The sequence below is a fragment of the Aphelocoma coerulescens genome, chromosome 4, assembly GCF_041296385.1.
Source record: "Aphelocoma coerulescens isolate FSJ_1873_10779 chromosome 4, UR_Acoe_1.0, whole genome shotgun sequence".
Classification (NCBI taxonomy): Eukaryota; Metazoa; Chordata; class Aves; order Passeriformes; family Corvidae; genus Aphelocoma; species Aphelocoma coerulescens.
In genome coordinates, this window is record NC_091017.1 from 33,481,119 (window position 1) to 33,508,336 (window position 27,218).

Below are 27,218 nucleotides of genomic sequence, written 5' to 3' on the forward strand. Positions count from 1 at the left end.
TCTAGGATCAGTAAGCTGCAACTGCTTGCCTTCATTGTATGTTAGCTACATTATAAACTTAAATATGCAGTTTTAGAAATTCCACAGGAATTTATGAATATTAAAATATCCGGTCTCAAATTTCCTTGTGCTTACATATTACAGATTCCTAAAATAACTTTTTTACTTACCTGCATCTTCTACACACAAGTTGCCTCTTTTTCACAATTTACAAATAAAATTCTATTTACTACCTTGCATATGCAAAGCCTTACACCACATACAAACTTAATAAACTATCTGAAATAATGAGTCATCTGAAACAGACAAGAGAGAAAGAAGCACCTTTCACAAAATACAACACAAAATTTTACTATCTTTGCTACATTATTATACTATTTCCTGAAAAAAAAAAGTTTCCCTAGCTCATAAAGAAGTTGAACACATTAGAATTTACCAAGTCTTAGGAGTGCCTTTGATACTACATATAAACTATGTTGGGTTAAGGAAGTACTGCTAAACATAGATAATTCATAAGGGAAGAACATATACAGAAGACTGTATTTAGACTTCTAGCATCATTTATGTATTTTAACTTATTCTTCTTCTCTCCTCGCTTTATCCATTAGTTTAGGGTCAGCAGAATTTTGGTTGTCCTTCAATATATTAGACTATGATCTACAAAACAAGTGAAAAACACCACAAACAAATCTTACTTGCCTACTACTTCCAACTGCTACAGTAGCAGCAGAATTATTAAAAACAGTTTTACAGTATTCCCTTCTTGCACAGCATCAATGTTTTCATGACATATATAACCAGCACTTCCCTTTCACAAGCATTTATATTCGCAGTGTATCAAAAATGCAGTACAGTTTGTAACTATCATCTGATTTTTAAAGAAAAATCATTACCCTACTCCACAGACTGTATATTTTAGTATTAAAATCATGTCCATGTGAGGAGCAAGTAACTAGAGATGTTTTTCTGAAATGTGATCAAACTACACATGACCACACAAATGATCTGCAACCATCTCAAACCTCTTACCAAGAAACCTTGCAATCAAACTGGTTACTCAAAACATATTTTAAGGACCAGAACAAATTAAAAGTACAGGCTTCCTTGGCTAAAAATATATGAAGAAAGGGAAAAGTCATGTCAATCCCAGTGCTTTTTTCTTGCCTTTTCAGAAAAATGAGAAACATTATAAAATACCTGAGCAGCATGAAAAGACGCTGCTGTTGTTCCTATGCAAAACTGTATTTTCCAACAATATTATAATGAAACATGGTAAATAAGTTTTCCAGAAAAGAGGCCCACTTTTAACAGAAGATGAATATCACTGAGAATCTGTAGGGAGAAAGCAGAATTACCAGTCCAAAACTAGGTGAAGGGAGAGTGAGCTAGAGTAGACCAGAGCCTTAGACAGAGTTTGAAAGAAAAACACAGGCCAAGCAGTGAGTCTAGGAATGAGACAGGATTGTTGCTCTGAGGAGTGGAGCTATTCAAACTGGAAAAAACATCATTCGCTGACAGAAAGGGTTCATCACATAAGGAACGACAGCCAATCGGTTGTGGTAAGTGACAGAGATCCAAGAGCAAGATGCTAAGGCTACAACCCTGCTTATGACTTGTCTGAGTGTCATTTTAGTTCAGTCTGACTTCCACTCAAAAGCTGGGGAACATCAGAACAAAAATCATCAGTTAAAATTAATTTGCCCTCTTTGTGTTTCTGAACTAAGGACAGTCATGGCACAGCAGAGCAATATTTTCCTCACAAAGGATTCTTCCCCCATACCTGAAAAAGATCTGTTCAGGAAATTAAAGTGCCTTCATTTCTTGCAGAAGGACCAAAAGTGTTTACCTAGCAATTGAAGGGACTGCAAAAAGAGGAAAGGGAGACTCAGAGTTAAAGCAATTAGGTTTCAAAGCAACACATTAAGTATTTAATTACACATTTCATGAGTTCCCCTCTGGCTTGATCAATCAACAAAAAGGCAGCTGGGTCAGTTTATGGCATCGTTGTTGTCTCCCATTCCCTCTTCTGCTGGGTGCTATAACCTCCACAGTTTGAGACAACAAAACAGATGGACTTTAAGCAGGTAAAGACCTTCCACAAAGTCAGACCAGCATGTTTGAATAGCTCAAAGTGCATGACAATAAAGGCTTCTAAAGACATCTAAACAACTGGGCACAAAGGAGTAAAATTGCCCAGGAAACCTTTATTCTGTTACCTCCCAAAGGGAAGTGACTGACTGCATCATAATATGCTTTTAACATCTGCACTCCTGCAGTCCTTAACAGGCAGCAGTGCTCATTGCAAGAGGAAATGAAGTTTTAAATGCATCAAAACCACAAACACTTTAGCTAGTGTTAAATATAAATGAGTTTCTGATGGCTGCTTTTATCTTGGCCAGAAATAGGTAGAACAATTTAAATAACAGTGTTTCTCAAAGAGTCAGTATGGTGACAGAGGATCCCTGAATATTCTGAAAAAGCAGTCTTTGGGAGTACTATGATGGGTTGCAGTGCAGGTTTGAAAACAAACACAAACATACACACATCCCCCAACCAAACAACAACATAAAGTCAAGCAAGTTGTCCAACTATTTTTGATCCACTACAGCAGGCTGGACTAGATATGCACAGTTTAGCTACCAATTTTATTTTTTCCAGGGAATACAGGGAACAGCTGTTTGAACAGCAAACTGAGTGCTTCCTCCTACAAATGGCTATCTTAAGCCCAGAGATTCTCTAACACCCCAGAGAAGGGGAGGGGTAGAGAGAAGCCTATTTCTGCCCGTATCTCATTCTACAAAGCCAAACACTGGCTACATCTGACTGTATCCACAGTTTAAAAGATGGATTTCAGTAAGGCTTGGCAGAATTCTTGTAAGCATTGCCTGGGAGACCATGGGACACTTCAGCTGAGCCAGGCTGAACCACCCCACCTTGAACTGACCAGAAAACTGAGGATCTGTACACTTCTTTCTACTTCTGTGAAACCTATATTTCCTCTCAAGTACAGTACAGACTAAGTCTGTTTGCAAGTAAAATGAATCAGAGAATTGCATAAAGAAAACAGGGTGTAGAAGATAATTTTTAGACTTTCTCTGTTCCATATTGAGAAAATAAGTAACATCTTGCTTTTTCTTCAAGGCTACCACTTCACACAGGAAAAACATTTCCTTTGTGCAAGTAGATGAAAGGCATGGGAAGAGCAAATTCAGAGTGGAGGCACTACATATATGTAAAAAAGAAAAGAAAAAAAGAAGACTAAGTTCATTATCCAAGACTATTTATCTTCTAAAGGCATGACCCTCTAGGCAGAATGTTACAGAAGACTTAGCCTTGCTCATTTCTGTAACTATTCAGTATTCCTTTCTTTCCACTCAAAACCATCTGCCTTTGCAGTTAACTTCCTTCTGCTGAACTTTTGAAGTACTTCTGTTTCCTTCCAAAGATTTTCCAAAACTGAAACACCAAAAAAAAATAAACACAAGAAGAAAAACCCCACTATAAATTATGAATTCAACAATGAAAAGTAAAATATCTAGACTATAGGCTTTATTGTGAATATTTGGAAATCCAGAGCAATGGACACACCCCTTTATGAAAAATAAACATAGGGCAAGAACAAACTTCCTTTCCTGTAAAGTATCAACTGATCAGTCTATGACCTGTACTTCTCTGACTAATTTTCTAACAAAATCAAGGGAAATTGAAGTAAAGGCTAAACCAGCTTTGAAAGAAAGCTATTTCTGACAGCCACTCAAAGAGATATCTTAACACCAGTGGCCATAATGCAAGTTCCCTGCCACAAAGCCCAGGAACAAAAATTCTCTTGTAGAAGAGACAAGCATTTGGGAGTGCTCTGAAGCATTTGGGAGAGACTCTGAAGACTACCTTTAGTTTTACATTAGAAAACGGTACACATATACATATTTATACATATACACATGCACATTTTCCACATACTTTTTCCTCTTCTGTCTGTCTCTTCTTACCAAATGCTTAGAAATTTCAAGGGAAATTACTTACTTTTCATTTAAGGGGCAAATAGATTAGTGCTTTTTTACATTATTCAGAACCTGATCCAAAGTCAGCTGCAAAACAGGGAAGTGTAAAACACGAAGATATATCATTTCAGAGAAAGCTAAATAGTTTTTTGTCCATTAACTAACTTCTTACTGTCATCCATGAAATAAAGTGCTGTACTCAAGCAAGAAATATGATTTATTGCAGAAAAATTGAGGACTACATTTCCCTGAAAAACTGAATGGACAGACTACTTGGCTGAACTGCTGGTGCATTTACATAGATTTGACTGACAATGAAAAGAGTGCTTTGGTTGTTTTAACACAGAAATTAAGGGATAAAGAAATAAGTCCAAGTAAGTGGAGCTGTTCATGCACAAGTCACATCAGTATTTTAAACACACTATTAGCATACCTGTCAACCAGAGGAAGGAAAAGGAACTGGGGTCTCATTCCAAGAGCTCTAGTTTAGTAACAAATGTGTAAGACCAATGGATGCTCTTATATAGGACAAACAGGCTGGTAAAAAGCAATGCTTCAAATGCTTGATCTTGTGTTCACTTAACATACAAATACATCCTACAGATGGAATAATTTCATTGATGAACCAAGCTGATGAATTGCCAAAATTTGGTTGGATGTATTTTAAGCGTGAAACATACACACATACAGGAAAACTATTCTCAAAAAATGGAAGAGTGTAACAGAATCCTTGGTGTTTCTGAGATTACAGGCACTGGAAATGGATACATTTATTACCTTGATTTTTCCAGCTTCGAATACCACAGGGTGCACACTGAAACCCCTGCTTTATAACAATTCAGTACTACTTTAAATCACTTGAAATGAAGGAACACTGCAAGTGAACAAGTGACTCTCACAAATTCTCCAGCTTATTAGCACTTCTTAAAAAGTTATATTCAATGTGATAAAATAGTTATACAGCAAACTTCAAGAGGATATTTCAAGAAAATTCAAGAGAAATTCCAGGGGAAAATACCTTGTAAAACTAAAGAGGGAAGAAATCTATTTGTTAAACATAGCTTTTCAAATAGTTGAGAATTATAAGAGTTCAGAAGGAAGAATACTTCTGTCAGTGGTTTAAGAGCATTATAAAGGAAAAAACACATAGTTATTGAAGAGACCAATTTTTTGTCAATTGACAGTATTTACCATGGCAAACCAAATGCAGCCCTTGATTTTGGAACACGTGTGACATACGTGACTATCCTGTAAGTATGTTCAATGACCAGCTGCAGTTACATTGCACTGAAGAACTAAATGATATCTGATATTCGAAGTGTGTACCAGCTAAAAGGTATTCATTGCTTCTTCACTTTATACTGCAAAATCGACTCCAGTGCCTATGAACGATATTTCAAAGGCTAAAGAGGACCATGGCTTTGTCTACGTTTGATGATAGTGCATCAATGTTTTCCTTGACAGCTTTGAAGGAATACATACATTTATTGTATAAGTAGAGTTTTACAGCTTTTTTTTTTTTTTTACTTTTACAGCTATGCACTTAGGTTATTCTCAAGTGCTACACAAAGAATGCTAAGTAATACTATTTTTAACTGGATTCAGATTAGTGGTATTGCAGACAAGTGTTTTAACTACTTGTGCAAACTGACAAAATGCATAAGGGCAAACTGCTAAGTCCTGTGACCATTTATAGTGCACTTCTTGCTAGAAGCCCAGTATAACCAATGCAGAGGATGCAGAAGCTATGAACTGTCAGCTCTCATAACGGAAGTATTTTTGCTCTCAAGGATCACAGTACACATTTTAAAGATGTTTTGTTAGGTCTAATGTACAATTAAGGAGGGGAAGAAATGAGTTCAAACAAGGAGAAGGTCAGTATTAAAGTCAGGTCAATGTCTGAATGGCCCAATCATACACTCTTCCCAAAAAAAGTTGGCATTGATATATTGCCAAGTCAATAACCTGGAAGAAAATGGTAGGTCATGTTCCAAGGCACATCAAACTTAGCTCTGAACATAAAGTACTAAATAATTCAATGCATGACTTACTAAATGAAAAGTAGAATTTTTAAAAAATAAAACTAAAAATTGCATATTGGTGAAGACTTTGTGTCAAAACTCCTATTTTGCATAAAAAGACTTTTTTGGTTGTTGTTATGTTTAACAGAAGAATAAATCTAGAAAACACAAGTATTGACTCTTTCATCTGTTGATATGAGAAATTAGGCTGGGCTCTACTATCGGATTTTTTTACATGCAGATCTTGTATGCAACCTCCGTGCGTTAGCATGGAAGGAGCCCAATATGGTAATCCCTGGGAACTACAGGCAGGCTTTGAGTGCTGCAAGGCATGGGACTAAAGCTGGAGCTCCCATACTTTCCATTATCAGCAGCCATCATACTGAGAATTGTTAGTTTCAGAATACAAGATAAATAGATTGATGATAGCTTAGCTGGTAAAACATACATTTACAGCACTTCTAAATTTTCTCCTTCGTCCTAATGCTAAAAGAAAAGTAGATGCTGAACAGCTTTCCAAACCCTCCTAGAAATAAAACATTAAACTGACTGACTGAATGGGGTGTAGGACAGGACAAAATGAGATAATTCTAGTAATTTTGGAACAGAGCAAAATCTTGAGAAGACTGCTTTAGATTTTGGTGGGGTTTGGTTGTTCTGGGTTTTTTTGTATATGTGATAAGTTGATGTCTAATCATATTTCTCATTACAGAAAATACACACATATGACACCAGCATTAAAGTTCCAACAGTACACCATGTTAACATAGCCACAAAAAGACTTGTGAAGTATATCTACTAAATTTATCTTCTACACTGTATTCTATGCTTTATCCAAGACAAAGGAACTAAAACTATCCAAACATATTCCAAACGTTTATTTTCAAGTAAACAGTTCCCAAATCACATAAAAAAAACTTAAATCACTCTATTAAAATACAGAAACTTACTTTATCACTTTCAATATTATGAAATGTTCCTATTCCATGTTCAGCAAACACATATGCATAATATCTAATTTCAGAAAAATATTTTTCTGAAATGCACAAGATGCAATATTAAACAGTCGTGTGTGTGTGTGTATATATATATATATTTTCTAAATTTTGCATTGTTGCAGACTGACATTATGTTGCTGGCTTTCACTGCATGCCATGTACCTTTTACATATAAGAAACATTCTAGTACGAAAAAAATCAAACCTTACAAGGTGATCTTGTCAAATTTAAATTTTGTCTGTAACGTAACTAAGTTTCCTAAAAAGTAGTAAGTTGACATTCAAAGAAAGCCAGCTCACAAAAAGTGAGCTAGATTTAAAAACTTGCATCAATAAACAGAAACAGCAGTTATTCAGCAGCAAGAGAAAACTCATATAATGTATTTTAAGAGCCACTTAATTCATATGGTTCCTGAAGCTGTAGTATAAGACCCGTGATAGTTTGTCAGGCTAGGATTGTCTATATATAAACTATATCGCAACCTCCACATAGTAACATGCTATTTTTATTTTATGTAACAGCAAAAAATGCTATCTCCCTTACTGAGTTACAAAAGTATTAAAATCATATTTCAATAATTCGTACTAAAAATGTTTAAATATTAATTAGTTCAACATTTTAAAATTCTCTAATATCCAACAAGTTGCGTATGCCAGTACAATTCAGAACTGAGTTTAATGAATTATACACCAAACTACCTTCATGACCTAAAAGACTGAATAGCAGCAAAATACACATTTATGAGTGCACCTATTTTGTACAGCATTTGTTTTCACCTACATGGCTTACAGGTATAAAAGAATCCCTGGGGTGTTCCTTTAAATGAGTAATAGCTAAGACAACATGTACAGATTTTAATTAAATTAAAGCACAAGAATTAATGAAATAAATTACCAAAGAGCTCTTGTATGGCACCCTGAGTGAATAGATAATAACAGACATAAGTACTTCCTCATGGAATGAATGCACCATGACAAAGCACTGAGCTACAAGCCAAGTGATGAAAATCCAAGTTTTAAAGACTTTTACACTTACCCGCCTACGGCAGAAGGGCAAGCCCTGTGCAATGATGCTGATGCTAAATATCTTCATCACGGTTTGGTGTGGTAGAGGTTCTTTGGCACTTTTAAGATCAACAGGAACCAAGCCATGGTTGATGGCAGTTTTCCCAGGTTTGGACATTTTATCGTTCTTACTTTGTCGAGTCTACTAACACTGCAAGAACATTGCTAAAAACTTTGCTTTAAAGTTGCATGTTTTGGGGTTTTTTTTTTAAGTTTCAGACTGGTGAATCAGCTCCCCACAGCCTGCTGCCTTTGTCTCTCAACGTTCTCCTGCCAAGTATCCTGACCTGTCTGCTGCTCAGTGAAGTGCAAGCTATCCTAGTATAGACAGGAATTAAACCACCAAGGGGCAGGCAGACTGCTCCTGTCAGTCAAACAGCTGGTGGACCTCCCCTGCAATGTCAGAAGAGCCCTTCTCCAAAAAGGGATCTGCAGATTGAAAAAGAAGAAAATCATGACTGCCTGGAGTTTTAATAGACACTGCCACTTGTACTTGCACTTTAAAGGAAGAATTTTCTTTCAATTTTGTTTTGGTTTTTTTTTTTGTTATTGTTGTTGTTGTTGTTGTTTTTTTAACAAGTTGGTATTACACTTTCAGAAGGGGAATACAAGGAGATTGCAAGGAGATTCAGAAGGTAACAGTGTTGCTGCACTCTATCACTTCCCCAAGCAGATTTCTTCTGGACTGCCAATAAAATTAAATGAAAAACTGATCTGGACTTTGCTCTTCCTCAACCACAGTCTCTAAAAACATAATATATTGCCCAAAAGTTAAAAAAGGAAATAAAAATGGATTTTAAAAAGTTGAAAAAAAATTAGAGTCTCCTAAAAATTCGTACAAAACTTGCTAGTGTAATAGAAGTAGATGCTATCACTGTATTTTCAGCTACATTGTGATTTTTAGTTCCTTCCTCCTGGCCTTCTTTACTCATGTGCAGGTACTCCAGCCTTCACCTCCTCCTCTCTCCCTGCCACCGTAAGGGGAGCAACATCCGGGCAGCTTTGGCTCTAAGGATGTAATGGTACAGTAGCTTTCCCTCTTCTGGCCAACTCATTTCCCACAAGTTTGGGTACCAGTTTGCTCAGGCCTATCCATCACACCAAGGGTAAAGGAAGAGGGCTCTTCCTCCAGGCATCTCTTGAAGGATGTGGGGAGAGGTCTGCCTGCCCTTAGCAACAAACCTGAGGGCCATTTTTCAGGAAAAATGTTCTTACTCCACTGAACAAAGCTAGAACAGTAATGTCTATTACTCAGATTTTCCACAATTAGCTTACTTCCATTTTGAATAATCTCTTGATTAAATTAGCTTTCCTACAATCTCCCTGTTCCCAAAATCCCTTTCCGGTGCCTATACTTGGACATGTTTCTTAAAACCATATTCATATTTTGAGCAAAACTAAGTAGCAAGAAACAGAAGGCTGTGAAGATGTCATACGAAACTGCTGGTAAAGAGATGCAGAAAACCATCAAAGACCTTGTACAAACTGAGACATACAGTCCAAAGCACAGTGAATAAATGACCATTAAGAAATCTTACAAGTCTCTTTCTGCACAAACCAGCAAAGATAATTAACTGTATAATTATGTGAGGGCAAAAGAGGGAGTGCAGTAATGCTTTAATGCTTGGAGCACAACAATGTAACTTGACAAAAGACAGCATTAAAATATGACTGTATTAGCATTTCCACTTAGCCCTTTGTTTCCCCTTCAAAAAGCCAAGCTGTAAGCATGCTTCATTTGCATATAGAGGGCCTCCCTGACCAAACATCTGCATGTGGAAAGCTTTTTATAAAAGAAAAAAGAAAAAAGAAAAAAATATATAAAAATCCCTAACATTTCATTGAGAGTATATATACATTCCAGTAAGCACCTACTTATAACACAATATTTTTCTCAGACAAACAAGACAATCCTTATTTCTTTACAGATGTTGCATACAGAAAAGTATTTCCATGCACAGATGGCTGGTTTTCTTTTCTACCATCCCATTCAGATGTTATTCTAAAGCACATTTAGACATACATTTTCTTCTAAAAGATTCTTTACATTTCCTACTTTATACTTCCTCCTACAAACTCCAAGCAGCAGTTTACCATTAGCCTGTACACAACAGTAATGGCATTACTTTATAATTTCATTCTGAATTATTTCATATTTTATACCAATACTAGGCTTTCATTTGACTGAAAATGCTTCACAATAAGTGTCTCAGAATCTTGGTTTTATTCAAATATGAAAATTTCACTGAAGTACTCCAAAGAGGGAAAAAAGCAGCCTTTTGTTTCTACTTTGAATCACTAAAGTGAAGAACAGAACCAACAGCTCAAAAGAGATAAACTCACATACCCTACTGATGTATCATTCAAAAAGAAGCAACAGATCAGTCTTCTATTTCTGATGAACTGGTCACCATCTCGATTGTTCCAACAAAGTGTGAAGTTTACCAAAGTGTAATACATAATATATAATGTAATTATATAAACATGATTAGAGATCAGATCAGGATCAAATACAATATACTGTACAAAGCAAGCCTTACTTTCTCCTTTAATAAATACTCAATATTTCATTTCATTGCATACAGAATTGTCTGTGTGCACTAAGAGAAACTACTGGAATAAACTCAGTTTTAAGAGTATTTCATTGCACAGTTGCTTCAAAGAATTTGAGAGTGTGGCAGATCACCAGCTGTTATTAGTTGATACAAGAGCCTAGCATCTTACTACTTTAGAGGCTTCCTCCCCTCCTTTTTTAAAAAAATATTAGCTCATAACATATGTGCAAAACAGGAACGTAACTTGGCCCATTTACAGATTTACATAAAACTGGGGAGTAAACAAGACTCAAGTATTGCATTCTCCAAGCACTGCTCACCACTCAACTTTCGAGTCACAGGTTATTCTCACACCCCTGAAAACACAAAACTCGGGATTGTCAGCCCTTCTTCTTTGTGGTTTGAGATAAAGTCCCAGTGGTACATTGTTTTTTTCGCCAGGAACTTCCAAACTATTCTAGTTATTCCACAGGGACGCACTTCTAGCTGAAAAAAAGGATCATGTTCACAATTAGAGTAGTCCCCTTTCTATGCACATAAAGCCATGGCAAAATAAGGCCCTTTCGTCCAGTGTGAAATTACAAAGCTAAATTTCATAGTTTACCACAGCAATAAGGAAAAACTTTAGTTCTTACCTGTGTCTATTTTACCCTGCTTTTTATCATTGTCTCCCAGGAAAAAGACTCACATTAGCAGATGAGATCCTGTTCCAATTTTACTTCCACGTATCATCACTCTAGTTTTTAGTCTTGTATTTGCTACACATTACTGACTGTAGGTATCATTGTCTTCCAGTAATGTTTAAAGGTCCCAGGCTAATGCTGAATAGTTATAAACTTCTAATAAGTGAAAGTCCCTAGTCAGAAAATAAAAGACAGTCTAATTTAAGCAGTAAGAGAGAAGAAAAAAATGGTGAAGGCTATCTCAGAAATGTCAGAAATACATTGCATATAGTAGATATCACTTACTTTTGTATTTGTACAGTACATATATATTATAAATATAATTCTAATTTAAGCTTCAAATGTAAAGTTGAAGCAGCCACTCTGTTGCTTTTATCTTTAAAAGTGTGTATTTTTGCATTATATGGGGTGAGAACATGTAATAACATGACAAATGTGAAATTACAAAAATTTTAGCTTTAGTGCTTTGTAATACATTTTTGTAATGTCCTGTTTCTAAATACATTTGGGCTGATTCCCAGTGGTGCTCTTTTTAAATGCCTGCCTGTCCTTTCAATCAGAAGATCACATTTGAAATGAGATGGCATAAAAGTGCCTGAAAATCTAGTATTTTTAAACTCAAGTTAAGGCTGTCATGGAGTTTCAACTGTAAATATAATAATCCAGAAGATTCCTGTTTCTTTTTGGGCAGTCCAGTGAAGAGGTGTCTGTAAAATGAAAGCATGTATAAAGCATCAATAATCTTTACACTTTCCAGTCAGAGTTAATTCAAAGTCAGCTTTTTAGGAGCTGCTTACCAGGAAGCAAATGTTACAAAATTAACTAGTTCTCAGTATACTGAACTCAGGAAGGCCATAGTTTTAAGACATGGCTCTAAGAAATTATTCCAACACCAAAAACCAGTTCATTCAAACTTTACAGAGTTTTCTTCTAGAGTTGTTTTGCATATTAACATTAGTGGAAAAAAACCCAAACAAAATCATGACATTTTAATATGGTGATGGAACAGTACAAGAACTAGAAAGACCTAAATGAAGTATTTGCAAGTATAGAAAAACTAAAATGCAGATAACAAAACCACACAGGTTCTCCACAGTCCTTAACATCGGTGAACAGCTGCCCTCAAATGGATAAAGCAGGGCACTGCAACAATTCAAAAGTCACCTCAAATTAATCATAGCAACATAATACTCCTTTGAATATATTTGATAATTTATTTCCTAAAAAACATCTGTAGTAAGCTCTGCATAACCATAGCATTGAGAATACGCTTTAATTTACATTATACACAAGTGTTACTATTGACTTTATATTCATTTTGTTTCCTGACCATGCCTAGAAGGACTGAGAACCACTTTGTCAGCAAAGCATGGCAGCCTATACTACACTATTAACTACTTATCCAGTGACTGCGGTCCCAAGTTTATGTGAGGGATTTCTAATACCAATATATAACTAGTTTTCAAATTATACATTGCACATTAGCCTGCTTTGTAGAGGCAAACGAATAAACTGTATAGATAAAAGGCACTGCTGTACAAGAGTTAACTGCAACTGTATTAGTGGTGCTGGAGAGATAAAACCCCATTGCTCTAAAAATGCTTCTGTTGTATCCAAGTTTACCCAATACAAAAATCTGCACTTACAAGAAAACATAATGACCCAGACTTCTGAAGAAGGTATAAAAGAAATCAATTGGAAGGATAATTTTGATCTTACGAGATCCAAATGTCCTTAAAAGTGTACACTTGAATAGTATGCAAAAGGGGCAAAACTACTAGCAGAACATGCAAACTGATGGCCTTTTCCATAGTCCATGAAAAAAATTCAAGTGTAAACCTGTTGTAACACAAGCCACAGACAGAACGAAGCCTGGCTCCAGGTTAGATTATCATGCCATCTCAATTGCACTTGAGTTACACTACAGCTTTTCCAAGGCCTGGGGTCCCATAGTGTCAGCAGACCTACATGGAAGCATCACTCTGAACAGTCCAGCCACAGCAAAGCTTTATTTCAGGCTTATGTGTAACTGTGAGTGTTGACTGATAAATGGCTTCTATGGTGCAAAGGAAGGGACAAATGTTGACTGAACCTGTCTACATGATCACAGCAAAACCCAATTCCACAAGGATTCAATGATGCCAAAAGAGGCAATAGTCACCTTGTAGACCTCCTCCTCAGCAGTCTCTCCGTTTCCCACCTACCCTCTATTCATCTTGCAAACTTGTGTAATCTTAATCTCTCTCTTTGCCAAATGGTGTGAAAATTAGCCAAGAGATGTATGCAGTCTGGAAAGGATGACAGACAATGACATATAAAAGTTTCAACTGCACAAGCCTTGTTTTCTTTGGCAACAAAGCTTAAGAACACAGTGAAGAATAATCCAGATTTTCTGAACTTGGATTAATTCAAATGATATTTCCTGGTTATAATTCAGGCTCTGAAATCATATCAAAGCATGGCCATTAAAAACTACTGTGATGAAAAAGGTTTCTATCTAATACAAAAGAGCTACTTACAATTTTTGCCGTGGAAGAGCAAGAAGGAGCTACACCTTTTGTAACTGCTGGTGGAAGACAGTACAACTTGTATAACACTCCTATATTGAAAAAAAAATTATAAGGGTCCGAAGAAATATAGATAAGAATGCTGGTAAAGCTGCTGTCTGGCAAAGCACTTCACATTATGCAAGATAGCATTCTCCGAAGTCCACTAGTCGAGGCCAGAAAAGATGAAATATCAAGTATATCAGCAAAGGGAGATCATCAGATAAACACACCTATTACAAATTTTTCATGCCTATATGCATGCTCATATGTTTAAGCATCCTGGCATTTAAGTGTGAGTGCACAGAGAAATAAAATGAGACTCAGATTTGACCTACTGGATTTAAATACTTGTGTATGGGGAGCCCAGCAGCAAGTCACACTAACCAATAGCAAGGGTTCACTACTTTTAGTTTCTAATTGCAACCACCAATTCAAGTAAGTTTGAATGTCACTCTGTAACAAAACAAGATCTCTACTAGATCTGTTCAATCCCACAGCTGATTGTCTTTACAGCTGAAAGGAAACAAAAATGTTCAATGGCGACTCTAGCAGCAAAAAGAAGAAAACTTGTCCCTTCTAGCTTTGGCCAGTTTTTCCAGCTCTTCCATGAACTGGCAGTAAAATTTGTCAGGCTTGTGAGCCCTGAAAGAACTCCAGTAAGTAGGATACCTGAAAATCCTCAAGTTTTGTTGTTGCTAAATCACTTTTCCACTAGATTAGCAACTGTATACAGCTCACAAAGCAGCCAGATGCATGAAGAGACAGTGTTTAGAAATGGAGAGCAGTCAAGACCTCTACCTTTGGGCAAAACGAGCTATTAGATCACCTCTCTTTGTCCATGGATCCCTTAGCAGGTAATGCTGGTCCCAAAAAGATGTCAGTGATGACAGCTTCCTACACTTCTCAACAAGTGCAGAATTCCATCTCGAAAGGAAGGGGAACTTGCAGGTACATGCAGCTATAGGCATACGATCTGCCCTCAGTCATGACAGTACTACCACAATAGAGCACATTTGCATTTGCACAAGATAATGTCTTGTAAGGTCTCATGAAGTGTTTATGAAAGCAACATAGACTGTCTAGTAAAGTACATACTGATGAGACTATATAATACCACTACTAATGATGTTATCATAACATTAAAAAAATACTTAACCATGAGCATCTAAAAAAAGAGAATTCCTACCTTACATAAACATTTGAAACCAGAGGCCTCTATCATCTGGCTTTACTGTACAAGTCCCCTAACTTTACAAGTCCCCTAAATTTATTCCTGTATTTACTGTATTATGGGGTCTTGTTGTCATTGTCCTTTTTTTTTAACTATCTTTAAAGCACGTGTCTTCATTTCGCCATTAAATATTTCAGAAAACATTCCAGGCATGTAACAGAAATCCAGCTGCATCATCTTGCATTTTACAAATATTCCAGAAATGTCTGCCCAGTTCTCATTGGCTATAACACGACTTGTTGGACAAGCAAGTTTAACTCTTTAGCCAGTGTTGCAACAGCTGTTATAAAGAATTTCTACAGCTGCTCTGCAGGAATTTATTTGCTGAGCACTTATTTATGCTGGTTTTGCACCTTTAAATAAAGCTGAGACAAGAATTAAGAACTACAACAGGTAGAGAAGTCATGCAATATTTAACACTGGATTAAAATGCAAGCCAAATTCCCAGCTGAGAATAAGCTGGGGGAAGGGGAAAGCAGGTGGTTTTTAGCAAGGAGGCTGCTGTTATGAAAAGGGAAGATAGGAAAATGAAAAATTAGTTATCCATACTACGAAATTCAGCTTTTCTTATCACTATATCACCCTTCCATGCAAAATGCAAGATTTTTAATAGGAAATTCTCTACTTACATACCTACACACAAAAAAATACACAAGGCAGTACTAAAAATACTTAAAATATGTTTATCAGTTTCTAAATAATGTACAAAAAGCTCTGTCAAAAATGAGGTTTGGACTTGAACCTTTCTTTCTACGTATTAAATGGGAACTAGAAAAGGCCCCAAAACATCAAAAAGGTATTAAAAATATTTCTGCCACCTTACACACCTAAACAATTTTTTTTTCTTCTGTAGCGGAATTCTGTCCAGACAGTGTTTATTCAGCATCAAAAAAAAAAAATTAAATCCTGACAACACTCTTCAGATTAGCTACATTGACTACTACCAAGTTAAAAGGCCAAACAATGCAAAGTATTACAGTTTGTATGCTTGAAACAAAATGGTTTTCAAGGTTTTCTTTTGATATGAGACTATTTTTCTTACCAGCACTGTAAAATACACATAAATACACATAAATCTAACAAATGCAACAACTGATTGTCACAATGGCATTCATTTGATAGTGCCAAATTAAGCTATATAATCCTTTTCAGCTGGTAAAAGCATACTGCAAAGGGGTGTGAGGCTATTTATAAACCTCAAGACATGTGAAGTAAAGAATGCTTAGAGCACAGAAAAAAGCAGGTAGGATGTGGAAGGGCTGGCATTCTTGACTGGTACGGTGATTGCCACCTGATCTTTGTTTTTCCTTTTTTCACCTTTTTCTTTGTTTTCCAGAGGAAAGGGCAGTGTGTTTTTATTTAACGAACACCAGTTTTCTCTGATTTGTTCAAATATCACTTTTATTATTTAAAATGCTCGTACGTATTTAATAGAATTTACATTTTGTATATGGTCAACTAAATCCAGCTTTACATTTAGAGGCATTCTGATACTAAACCCTGCCAAGAAAGACATGCAGTGCACCAGCACCAAATTCTGACTGGAACAGTGTGGGAAGAGTCAGAGTCTGTCAACAGCCTGTCCTCCAAAACAAATATATGGGAATACCTGAACACACAGTGTGCAGCATACCTGCTCTAGGGCATGGAATACTAGTGGTTTACACCAAAGCCAAAAATTGTGCAGAAGGGTTAGTGCCTCTGAGTACCAACTGAAAGTGTCCTTCCTTTGGATGAAGTCCAGCTTAAAAGTCAAGGGACAACATTATTACATTTGGCACCAATAAGTAATCCATATTGAATGATTTTTGGTCTGCTTTCTTCCATTTAGCTGTGTCGCTTCTTCTTTCTTTAGTTTATTTTTATGTATTCATTTTAATTAAGTCACTTATTTTCTGTGTCTTTTAGAAAAATCTGACCAAGGGATCACAACTGAAGGAATTATGACATTGGCAAAAAGAGTGCTTATTATTTGTTGTCTTTTAATTTTTTTTAGTACTCAATATATTTGGATCAATAATGATCATGGTAGCTGCCATCCTTAAGGGACGCTCCATAATTTAAATGAGAAGAACAAAGGGTCTCCTGCCCACTTTGAAACATTGACTGGGTAAGAATGTGATTTGCACTTACAGGAAATGTTGCTAATACTTTACTTGAAAGTAGTAATGACTTCTGATGATGAATAAGGTGGAATTTATCCCTGCTGGCAATCTGTGGTGGCGATAAGTACATTTTCCACTTCACAGAGGCGCCAGTGATTGAAAAAATGTATTAAAATTTTATTAGCATTAACTGAGTAATATGTCATGACACAGCTGGAAAGTATAGCCATTGTCTTCCAAGACTGAATTACACTGAGTATTACTAAAATTCACAATTTGCTCCTTTCATATTATGCAATATGTGGTCTGGTAGTAAAGTCGGTAGAAAACATCACCTTTCAGTAAGAACAAACATTAAAAGAAGCAAGGTTTTATGAAGAAATAGTTGGGACCATCTTGACTTGGGATAGAAATCTCTGCACTTCTTTAGTAATTGTGGCCTTCTCAGGTCCTCTCCCTCTTTCCAATTCTTGTTGTTACAAACTAAAGAAACAAAATTTAAAATTAGCAAGAGTAGAAAGGAGAAATAAGACAGAAGAACAGAAAAGATGCCCAAGAGCAATGCTTTTTACTGGTTATTATCAAGATACCTATCTATGCACAAGAACTCGTGAATTTCTCCTTTAAAATCTCAGTAATACTTAACTATATGTAATACTACATCAAAAGTTATACCATACAGAGTCAAGGCACATAAAGTTTTGTTAACATAAAACACATTTGACAATGATTTGGTGAATTCCTGAACTTGTATGGCCAGAAGAGAATGGGCAGAAGTCTCAAAAATTTTACATGAAGTTTAGACAGCATCTTCATTAACCACAGTATGGGGAAAAAAGGGAGAAGATGCTTGTGACAAAAAAAATCATTTATAGAAATACCTGATCTAGGTTTTACAGGGATTTTTATAATAGAAATTTCACCAATAAACCAAACTGTAAAACATTCACATAAACAAAACATAACAGCTCATCAATAAGTCTATACAAAATGCACTATATCATTACTACACAAGCACAGCTGCATACACAGATCAGACACCATGTACTTGCAAAGAACAATTCATGTGTCAAAAATCATCCTTTGATGATGGACATTAGATGCTGTCTGATCAAACATGAGCTGAGACAGCTTAAAAATTTTGTTTTTAAACATTCTGCCTGTTCAGAAGTTATTAAACTAGCAGAAAAATTGACATTGTCTAGTTTTTCTCCTTATACTCATGAATTTATAAAGGTATGCAAATACCTTCAGTGTGCACATTTTGCTGAATAGCCACATGTTCTGCAGATAATGAAAAGTCTCCTACAGAAATGAAGGACATACTGTAATCTGCAAAATAGCCCTGAGTGAGAAACTTACCAGGAAAAAAATGTTAGTCCTGCAGCAGGTGTTAAACTTAGGTTTGGTCTTCAGATCAATTTCTATTCCTCCAGCTCCCTAAGCTAATTTCAGATCTCATGATTTTATAAGCATAAATATCAGCAAATGAAAGAAATTTACTGTTCATAACTTGTATTTTTTAAACATACACTTCAAATTCACAGCTTCAAGAATATTTAACAACTGTTTGGGAAAGGAGGTGTCAACAAAACCAAAAACTAACTCCCCAGCAAAAGTTTTACTTTCTCCACACTTTGATTCATCATTTGCATTAAGTTTTGTAACTAGTAACACCAACTTCAGTTAAGCTTCAAACGGAGAAGCAGCTTAATACCGACACTCGGAGCAACAGCATCCACTGATAAATGCTTGAGTAAATACAGCTGTATCACTACAGACTGGAAATATTTGGGCTAACGATCACATCAGGCAATAGCATGTGCCACATAGTCAAGAACAACAAAAGGAACATGTGGCATATTTAAGTGGGGCAGAGCTCTCAAATGTATTTGTTAGACAAGTCACATATCCCAACAGAGTAAGCATACTGAAAGGATTCTGAAGCATGTTTGCATGATTTCTACTTCATAATGTTGTTGTCACATAATCAGTGAGTTGAAATAGTACTACTGCACATTTTTTTCTTTCTTTTCTTTGAAAAAAAAAAGCTCATTTTCATTTTGACAACAAAGATGCAGAGCAAAAACCATGTGGGCGCTGAACCGACACTGACTTCTAAATCTACAAAAAAGTGTGCAACAACAAGACACTGCTTCTGGTAGTTATCCTGAAGGCATCAATTTAATTTATTCTACATAAAGTAAACTGATATGGAAGTTTGAGTAACATACATAAGTAACTCCCCAATATTTACCTTTAGGGAGCAATACATAAGCCAAGCAACCAAAGGACAATTCAAGTATTTTACCCTGTTTCTGCACACCCCTGCCCAAGGTGGCTGGCAACTTTCCTACTTTAGGAAACTGAACAACCAACCAACATAGCTACAAAAGAATTACACATATGTTTAGGAGAACATACGAGACATGTCTGGTAAGAACCACCAGGAAATGGAAGGCGTATGCTCTGATGTAGGCTTCACTGCAAAGAAAGGGCAATTGTATATTGTCAGATGCCTCAACAAAGAAGAGTGGCATGATCCAAAGCTCTGTACATTTATTTTCCAGCATGGCTAGTTGAGGTAAATCACTTGACTGGAGTTTAAAGACTGACCTCAATTATTGGCACAGAAGTAGAAAATTGCTTGTGTCTTACTCAGCTAGGACTTCAGTCTAGTAAGCAATCTCTGTAATGAGAAACTAAATCAGCACTACCTCTTTCCACATTAAAAAAAAAAAAGGCAACTTTCTGCAAAGAAGGGAAAGGAGAAAATCAATTAAAATCTACTTATTAAATAGAACTTTGTAGTACAAACTATGACCTAAACTGTCAGAATCAATGTTTTCTCTTAAACTACCTGTCTTCCTTCCTAGGCACTAAGATTCTTGATTGTACTCTCTATACAGAATTACTTCACAAATTATATATTAGCACTGTCCTTTAATTGTTGTAATATTTGTAAAAATCATACTGAAAAGTGGTAAGACGCCCTACATAAAGAAAAAACCACAGAATTTATTATAAATTCCCTTAATTTGACTGCGACACTTTACAGTCAAACTTAATGACTAAGTATTTCAAGAACTTTGCATGAGAAAGCTGAGCTAGATAGCAAAGTTCTTAGGTAAGTCACAAACTCTATCAATAACCACATTACTACACACATAGCCCACATAGCTACTGGCAAACTTCAAGATCCACTTACAGAGTAGGAAAAATTAGCAGAACAGTTATTATTGAACACATCAATTTTATGTACAAGTGAAAGTGTAGGAACAATTCTACTTAGAAAATGCAAAAGCACAGCTGACAAATCATAATAATAATTAATTATAATTAATGTTAATCATAAATTAACATGGACAAGTAAAAGCACAGCAAGTAAGAAGTACTTTTCAAACAAAACACTGGTGTTTGTAGTAAAGCATGCTGCAGGTTAGTAAAACTGGGGAAGTACCTTGCGATCTACAGAGAAACAAAGAATCTGCATTCCTTCCATGGATGTTTTAATATTTAACAAACTACATCTAATGACAGTTGTGTAACCTTGCCAAGTGATCCTGCATGCTTGGAATGATTAGCACTAAACTGTAGGGTATATAAATGAAAAAGAAATCAAAGGTTAGAAGTGTTGATTTATATTAATCTCCAAGTATGAATATTTCTAAAGTTATTACTGCCCAATACAAAAACAAGGCTCTGTGTCAGAAAAGTAAAAAGAAAATGTATTTGAAAACAACAAAACTTGCTTGAAAATAACTAAACTGTCATGGTAATGCAAAAGTAATTCCAACTGGCAGTTATGAATCCCAGAATCGTTGGAAGGGACCTTAGGACATCCTCCAGTCCAATTCTCTGCTACAGCAGGTTCACCTGGAGCAGGTTGCACAGGATCATGTCCAGGCAAGTTTTGAGTATTTCCATAGAAGGAGACTCCACAGGCTCTTTGAGCAGGCTGTTCCAGTGCTGTCACCCTCAAAGGAAAGTTCTTCCTCATATTCAGATGGAACTTCCTGTGTTTCAGTTTGTGCTCATTGCCCCTTATCCTGTCACTGGGCACCAATGAAGAGTCTGACCCCAATCTCTGAACACCTACCCTTAAAGTATTTGCATGCCTTGTTAAGATCCCCTCTTCAATTATCTCTTCTCAAGGATGAACAGGCTCAGCTTCCCAGCCTTTCCTTGTAAGAGACATGCTCCAGTCTCTTCATCACGTCATTAGCCTTCCACTGGACTCATTCCAGGAGCTCCGTGTACTCTTTTACTGAGGAGCCCAGAACCGGACACAGCACTCCAGATGTGCTTCACCATGGCTGCGTAAAGGGGCAGGATCACCTCTCTTCCCCTGCTGGCAATGCTCTTCCTAATGCTCTCTGAGACACCATGAGCCTTCCTGGCCACAAGAGCACTGCTGGTTCATGGACCCCAGGACCTTCTCTGCAGAGCTGCTTTCCAGCAGGTCAGCCCCGAGCCTGCACTGGTGCCTGGGGTTATTCTTCCCCAGGGGCAGGACCTGCACTTGCTTTTGTTGAACTTTGTTAGATTCCTCTCCACCCAACTCTCCAGCCTGCCCAGGTCCTTCTGAATGGCAGCACAGCCTGCCGGTGTGTCTGTCAAATCTAGTTTTGTACCATCAGCAAACTGCTGAGGGTGCACTCTCTCCCTTCATCCAGGTCACTGATGAATAAGTCGAACAAGACTAAATAAATGTAAAGACCATTTATTCACTTACTTGACTAATTGCACTTTAGTGGTGTAGTTCAGAATAACCAAGGGAGGAAAAATTTGCCAGTTCCTAAGCTTTTAAAGAGTGATGAGAAAGAAGTTTCAATTAGAAAGGAGAATCATAGGAAGGAGTAAGAGAAAAAAATATTGTCAATGCTTTTTTGTTGCCTTTTTTCAACAATCAGAGGAATTTTTATGTGTAGCTTTTCTGACACAGCTTTAAGCAATTACTTAGTTTAAAACCCTTTAAAGCCTTAACTGAAAGGCATGAAGAATCTACATACCTTGCATGTGATCCTTGCAAAAAAACAGGTAAAAATAACAATCTCTTTTTGTAGTGTGAAATTTTTTCTTTTTCTCCTGTGTACTCAGAGCAGAGAGCTATACATTGCATTCTCATCACACAAGCCCTCTGAAAATAAGTTTAATACTGATTCTTTTAAAGGAAACATTCCTACATCATTTTCTATACTGGAACCATATTTCTTGACAAATAAAAAATACTGAGTCCTTCTGTTCCAGTTACATTTATTCCCTACACTTAACAAACATGCTTCAGGCTTTTAGCTGCAGGAGCAAGGAAAACCTTTGCAAAGGAAATCCACACAAGTCTGCGTGGGGCTGCAGCAAAGCAATAGCAGCCCCCTCTGCTGCTCAGAGAAGGAGAAAAATATTAACACACACTTACAAACCACCCTCCACCTACACACACCGCAACTTTTGCCTAATGGCATGTACTGCCTGTACACAAAAAGTAAATCTGCTTCCAAGGATCAGCATTTCTGTAATCATCTTTGATTCCCCCTTATCCTCCTATCCTGCTTTTAGCGTATCAATAATTCTGACAATAAGTACAGACTTTCACACAGGAGTCCTTTTCATTTCACATATGCACGAAGTGCTCAGTGCAATCTTAGGTTTCCTCAGTTTAAAAAATTAATTTCCACACAAAGCCAAAACCCTCGGAAAAAATAAATCCTTCTCATCTCTGTGGCTCTACATACAAGCTTAGACCAGTCACCTTGCAGCAAAAAACTCTGTCCCAGCCTGCACTACTTAAGAATGAAAGCTCTGTATGTGAGCACGGCTTTAGATTTGTTACAGAACTGAAAAGATGGGTATTTAAGCTCCAAGGGACAGGTTTTCCTATGGTACAGCCTCTTCCAGCTCCGCCAAAGTCAATCCAGCTAATCTCTCATGTCTTCCCTCCCTCCACTCTCCCATGTCAATAAACAACAAAAAAGAGGCACTCTTAAACAGCACCATTACTTACACACACACTCTTGTGACTTACAGCCAAATGGACAGTATTGTACATAGTATGGCAGAGGATGCTGCAGTCCAGGTACACTGGTTTTACATGAAAATTAAACTGCTTCTCAGCCCTTACCATTGTTGTCTGTAATATGTTATGTATTAAATCTATCCATTAAAAAAATCATCTTATTACCTTTAGTAATGAAGCAAAGCTAAAATATGACAACTGCTGAAAGGGTATAAAAGTGTTTTTTGTGGTTGTAGATGCAGCTATACACGAATTTTTAATCTTCATTATAGCTAATCTGTTTTCTGTTTCCTTGGAAGCTCTGGTAACCAACAAAACAAGCACAACTCACAATCCTGCAACAAGCAAACCTGCATCTGAAGAGGAGACTAATTAGTGAAGTTATTGGAGGGTTCTGCACGCATGAATGCCTGACCCGTTATGAGAAGTCACCATCACAATCCAGATAGTTAACACAGAAGTAATGTTTCACATTCATATAACCTAATTTGCTACGTTTTATGACAGCCTCAATAGAAGAAAAATAAATAAATGCTAAAGTAAGAGAGGGTTGTTGCAAAGACTCTTGTGGAACAGTGCCTGTTGTCCAGAAGGATACAGCATCTCACATAAATGGGCTCCAACACTCCCTCAGAAATCCCTCCAGTCAAGCAGAGAAGACAAAAGTGTCTTCTGAAACCCCGAACAAGAAAAATGGCCACGCACCAGCTAACAATCTTCCTCCTCTACCTGCTCACTTGGATTTTAAAATTCAGGTCCTTTCACTTCACTCCTGTTAGTCAGACATCAAGTAGCTATTTTGCCTAACCATGGAAATCTGTGACAATATTTGCTGGAAATAATGCAGCTAATGCTTTTCACGAATTCATGTGTTTAATTGCTTTTTTAAAGTGGTTATTTCCTAACTGAGGTGACTTCAACACTAGAGACATTTAATATTAAAAATATTATGGAATGTTGAATTTTAGATTAAGAACACCTAATTGAACAAAGTTAGATTCATAGGAGCTTGCATACAAGTGATCATGACTCTTTTCCCCACAAAACACGTCAAACCCAAACCAGAGATGAATGAACCTGTAAATTACTGTAACAGTTCAGAAGCAATTTCTAAGATAACCAAGAAGCCAATGTTCCTCTCAATATGAAAGGCTTGCAGCAGTTCAAGAAACACAACTAATCTTAATGGGAGCCAAAAACGTCAATTAAAAACAAAACATCCAAGTATACTGAAGTCATTAATATTAAAAACTACAAAACTGGGAGTTACCGGAACAGTTATGCAAACAAAGACAAAAAAACTGGAACAAGTTAAAGATTATATGTATTATGATCAAAAATATTTTTAAGAATTAGAACAACCAAAATATTTCAGAAATATGAAATAAACCTAATGATTTACAGAAAAAAACTTGAAAAAGTAAACAAAGTACAACCTGGATAACCCTATACTGAAACCCAGGTGTCAGTACAAGAGAAAATAATGCACTGGCTGACATAAAATAGGATTAACAGGATTGATGAAATTTTCTTCCACAAAACCATGCCAGTATCACCTCTGCCATAAACACCACTTTTGATAAACACAAAATATTGCTGGCATGATATATCTGCTAGTACTACAATTTCAAGAGTATGAGCACAGGTAGGCAAACAATTTAAATCTCAAGTAAGCAAGAATGTTAATTTACATGAGCTATTTCACAGTGGCAGCAACTACCAGTAATGCATTCTTGTCCTTGCATTGCAACAGAATCCCACATGTACAGAGGGATAAAAGGATTTAAGTGCAGTTGCTATGAAACATGGGATGTAAGTGCAGTTGTTTGCTTATGTGGTGGTTAATTGTTACCCAGCAGAATTCAATTAATACAAAATCATCACGGAGCACTGGAAATGGAAATGCCACAAACACAATGCAATCAGTGAAGAATCAGCATCAAGAACATGTTTTTGTCTGACTATTATACATATTTACTTAGCTCTCTTGTGCTAGTTAGTATTTTAAAACAGATATGACAACATTTGATAAGACACAGATCAACTGGAGTAAAAACTAACAAACAGTAAAGTGTTTAACATGTGAGAAATCTCTGGTCACTTTAATACAACTGAGCATCAATTCTCTAGGTACAAAGGATACAGGCCAATCTTACAGAATAGAAAGCTCTCTGAAAAAGGCTTGCATCATATTAGGCAAATCAGTCAAACATGAAATCCCAATGCATGGAATTATGTGATATATAAATAGGTAAATACATTGCATAAGCAAATTTTAACTGTCCTTGGCACAGTTGCTACTGAGTTTTAATCACAGTTCTGATATCATAGAATCATTTAGGTTGGAAAAGATCTAAGATCATTAAGTCCAACCATTAATCTAACACTACTACAAGTCAAACACTAAACCACGTCCCTAAGTGCTACATCTACATGTCTTTTAATACCTCCAAGGACGGTAACTCAACCACCTCCCGGGGGAGCCTGTTCCAGCATTTGACAAACCTTTCCCTGAAGGAATGTATCCTAATATCCAATCTAAACCTCCCCTGCTGCAACTTCAGGCCAATTTCTCTTGTCCTATCACTTGTTACCTGGGAGAAGAGCCTGACCCTCACCTGGCTACACCCTTCTTTCAGGTATTTGTAGAGAGTGATAAGGTCAATCCTGAGCCTCCTTTTCTCCGGGCTAAACAACTCCAGCTCCCTCAGCTGCTCCTCAACAGGACTTGTGCTCCAGAACCTTCATCAACCTCACTGCCCTTCTCTGGACACGCTCCAGCCCCTCAATGTCTGTACTGTCGTGAGGGGCCCAGAACTGAACACAGCACTTGAGGTGTGGCCTCACCAGTGCCAAGAACAGGGGGACAGTCACTGCCCTGGTCGTGCTGGCCACACTATTGCTGATAGAGGCCAGGATGCCATTGGCCTTCTTGGCCACCTGAGCACACACTGGCTCATGTTCAGCTGCTCTTTACCAGCACTCCCAGGTCCTTTTCTGCTGGGCAGCTTTCCAGCCACTTTGCCTATGCCTGTAGCACTGAATGTGGCTGATGTGAGCCAAGAGCAGGATCCGGCACTCAGCCTTGTTGAACCTCATACAATTGGCCTTGGCCCATCTATCCAGCCTGTCCAGACCCCTCTGTGGAGCCTTCCTGCCCTCCAGCAGATCAACACTCCCAATCAACTTGATGTCACCTCCAAACTGACTCAGGGTGCACTTGATCCCCTCATTCAGATTGTTGATCAAGATACAAAGATATCTGCAATTCAGGACAAATGTTCCCATATCAAAGTGCTCAGGGAAGTTTTGTTCATAACAAGAACAAAAAATAGAAAAGTATGCCCAATGGATATATTGGCCTTATTATTTACATTTAAGAGATCTTCCAGGGAAGAACTTGATTTCTTAACATATGCAGATAAAAAAAACAAATTTGTTAAACAGCTCTTCAATACAACATGAAAATAAAACAAAATTGTAACGGTCAAAAAAACTCAGACGACAAGAGGAAGGCAGAGCAAAGGTGAAGAAGTTTAAACACTGATGATAACTAACAAACTATTAAACTAGGCTTGAGAGACTTGCCTTGCTGCACAGTTTCCTGTTTGCAAACAGTGACATTTTTCTAAAAATAAGCTTTAGCTTGCACAGAAATCAATACAGAGCAGCCTAATATTTTATGCAGGAAATCATGAAAGGTAACCACAAGGATCCTTCTGGATTCCTTTGTGGTGTTGGTGAATGCAACGAAGTCTCTCCTGAACCACCGTCCTTCTCATTTCAAGTGTCCATGCCCTTTAGTCATAACATTTTCACAATATTATGGGCAGCAATTAAATCAGTTATTTGCACAGTAGTATGAGGCAAGTATTTTACATATTTTTATATATTTATATATATATATTATATAAACATTATATAAAATGTAAGTATCTATTTAAATTATTTTTATATAAATACAATGGGGTTTATGCTTCTGATGAAATTTATCAGGT

At 36.8% G+C, this 27,218-nt stretch overlaps 1 protein-coding gene across 19 annotated transcripts in view; it reads right to left on the minus strand.

Moving 5' to 3' along the window:
* FBXW7 (F-box and WD repeat domain containing 7) overlaps positions 1 to 27,218 on the minus strand; it is a 179,150-nt gene that overhangs the window by 71,125 nt on the left and 80,807 nt on the right. The window contains exons 3-4 of one of the 19 annotated variants that reach the window (XM_069013499.1): positions 13,842 to 13,921; positions 11,960 to 12,029 (exon numbers count right to left, since the gene is read on the minus strand). The exons of 15 other annotated variants lie outside the window; for them this stretch is intronic. In XM_069013499.1, coding sequence (XP_068869600.1) covers positions 13,871 to 13,921 — 51 coding nt within the window. In that variant the 3' untranslated portion in view covers positions 11,960 to 12,029; positions 13,842 to 13,870. Of the gene's footprint in view, positions 1 to 8,055; positions 8,431 to 11,779; positions 12,030 to 13,841; positions 13,922 to 16,485; positions 17,691 to 27,218 lie in introns of those variants that run through there. 3 more of the 19 variants (XM_069013495.1, XM_069013498.1, XM_069013500.1) reach the window with 3 other exon arrangements.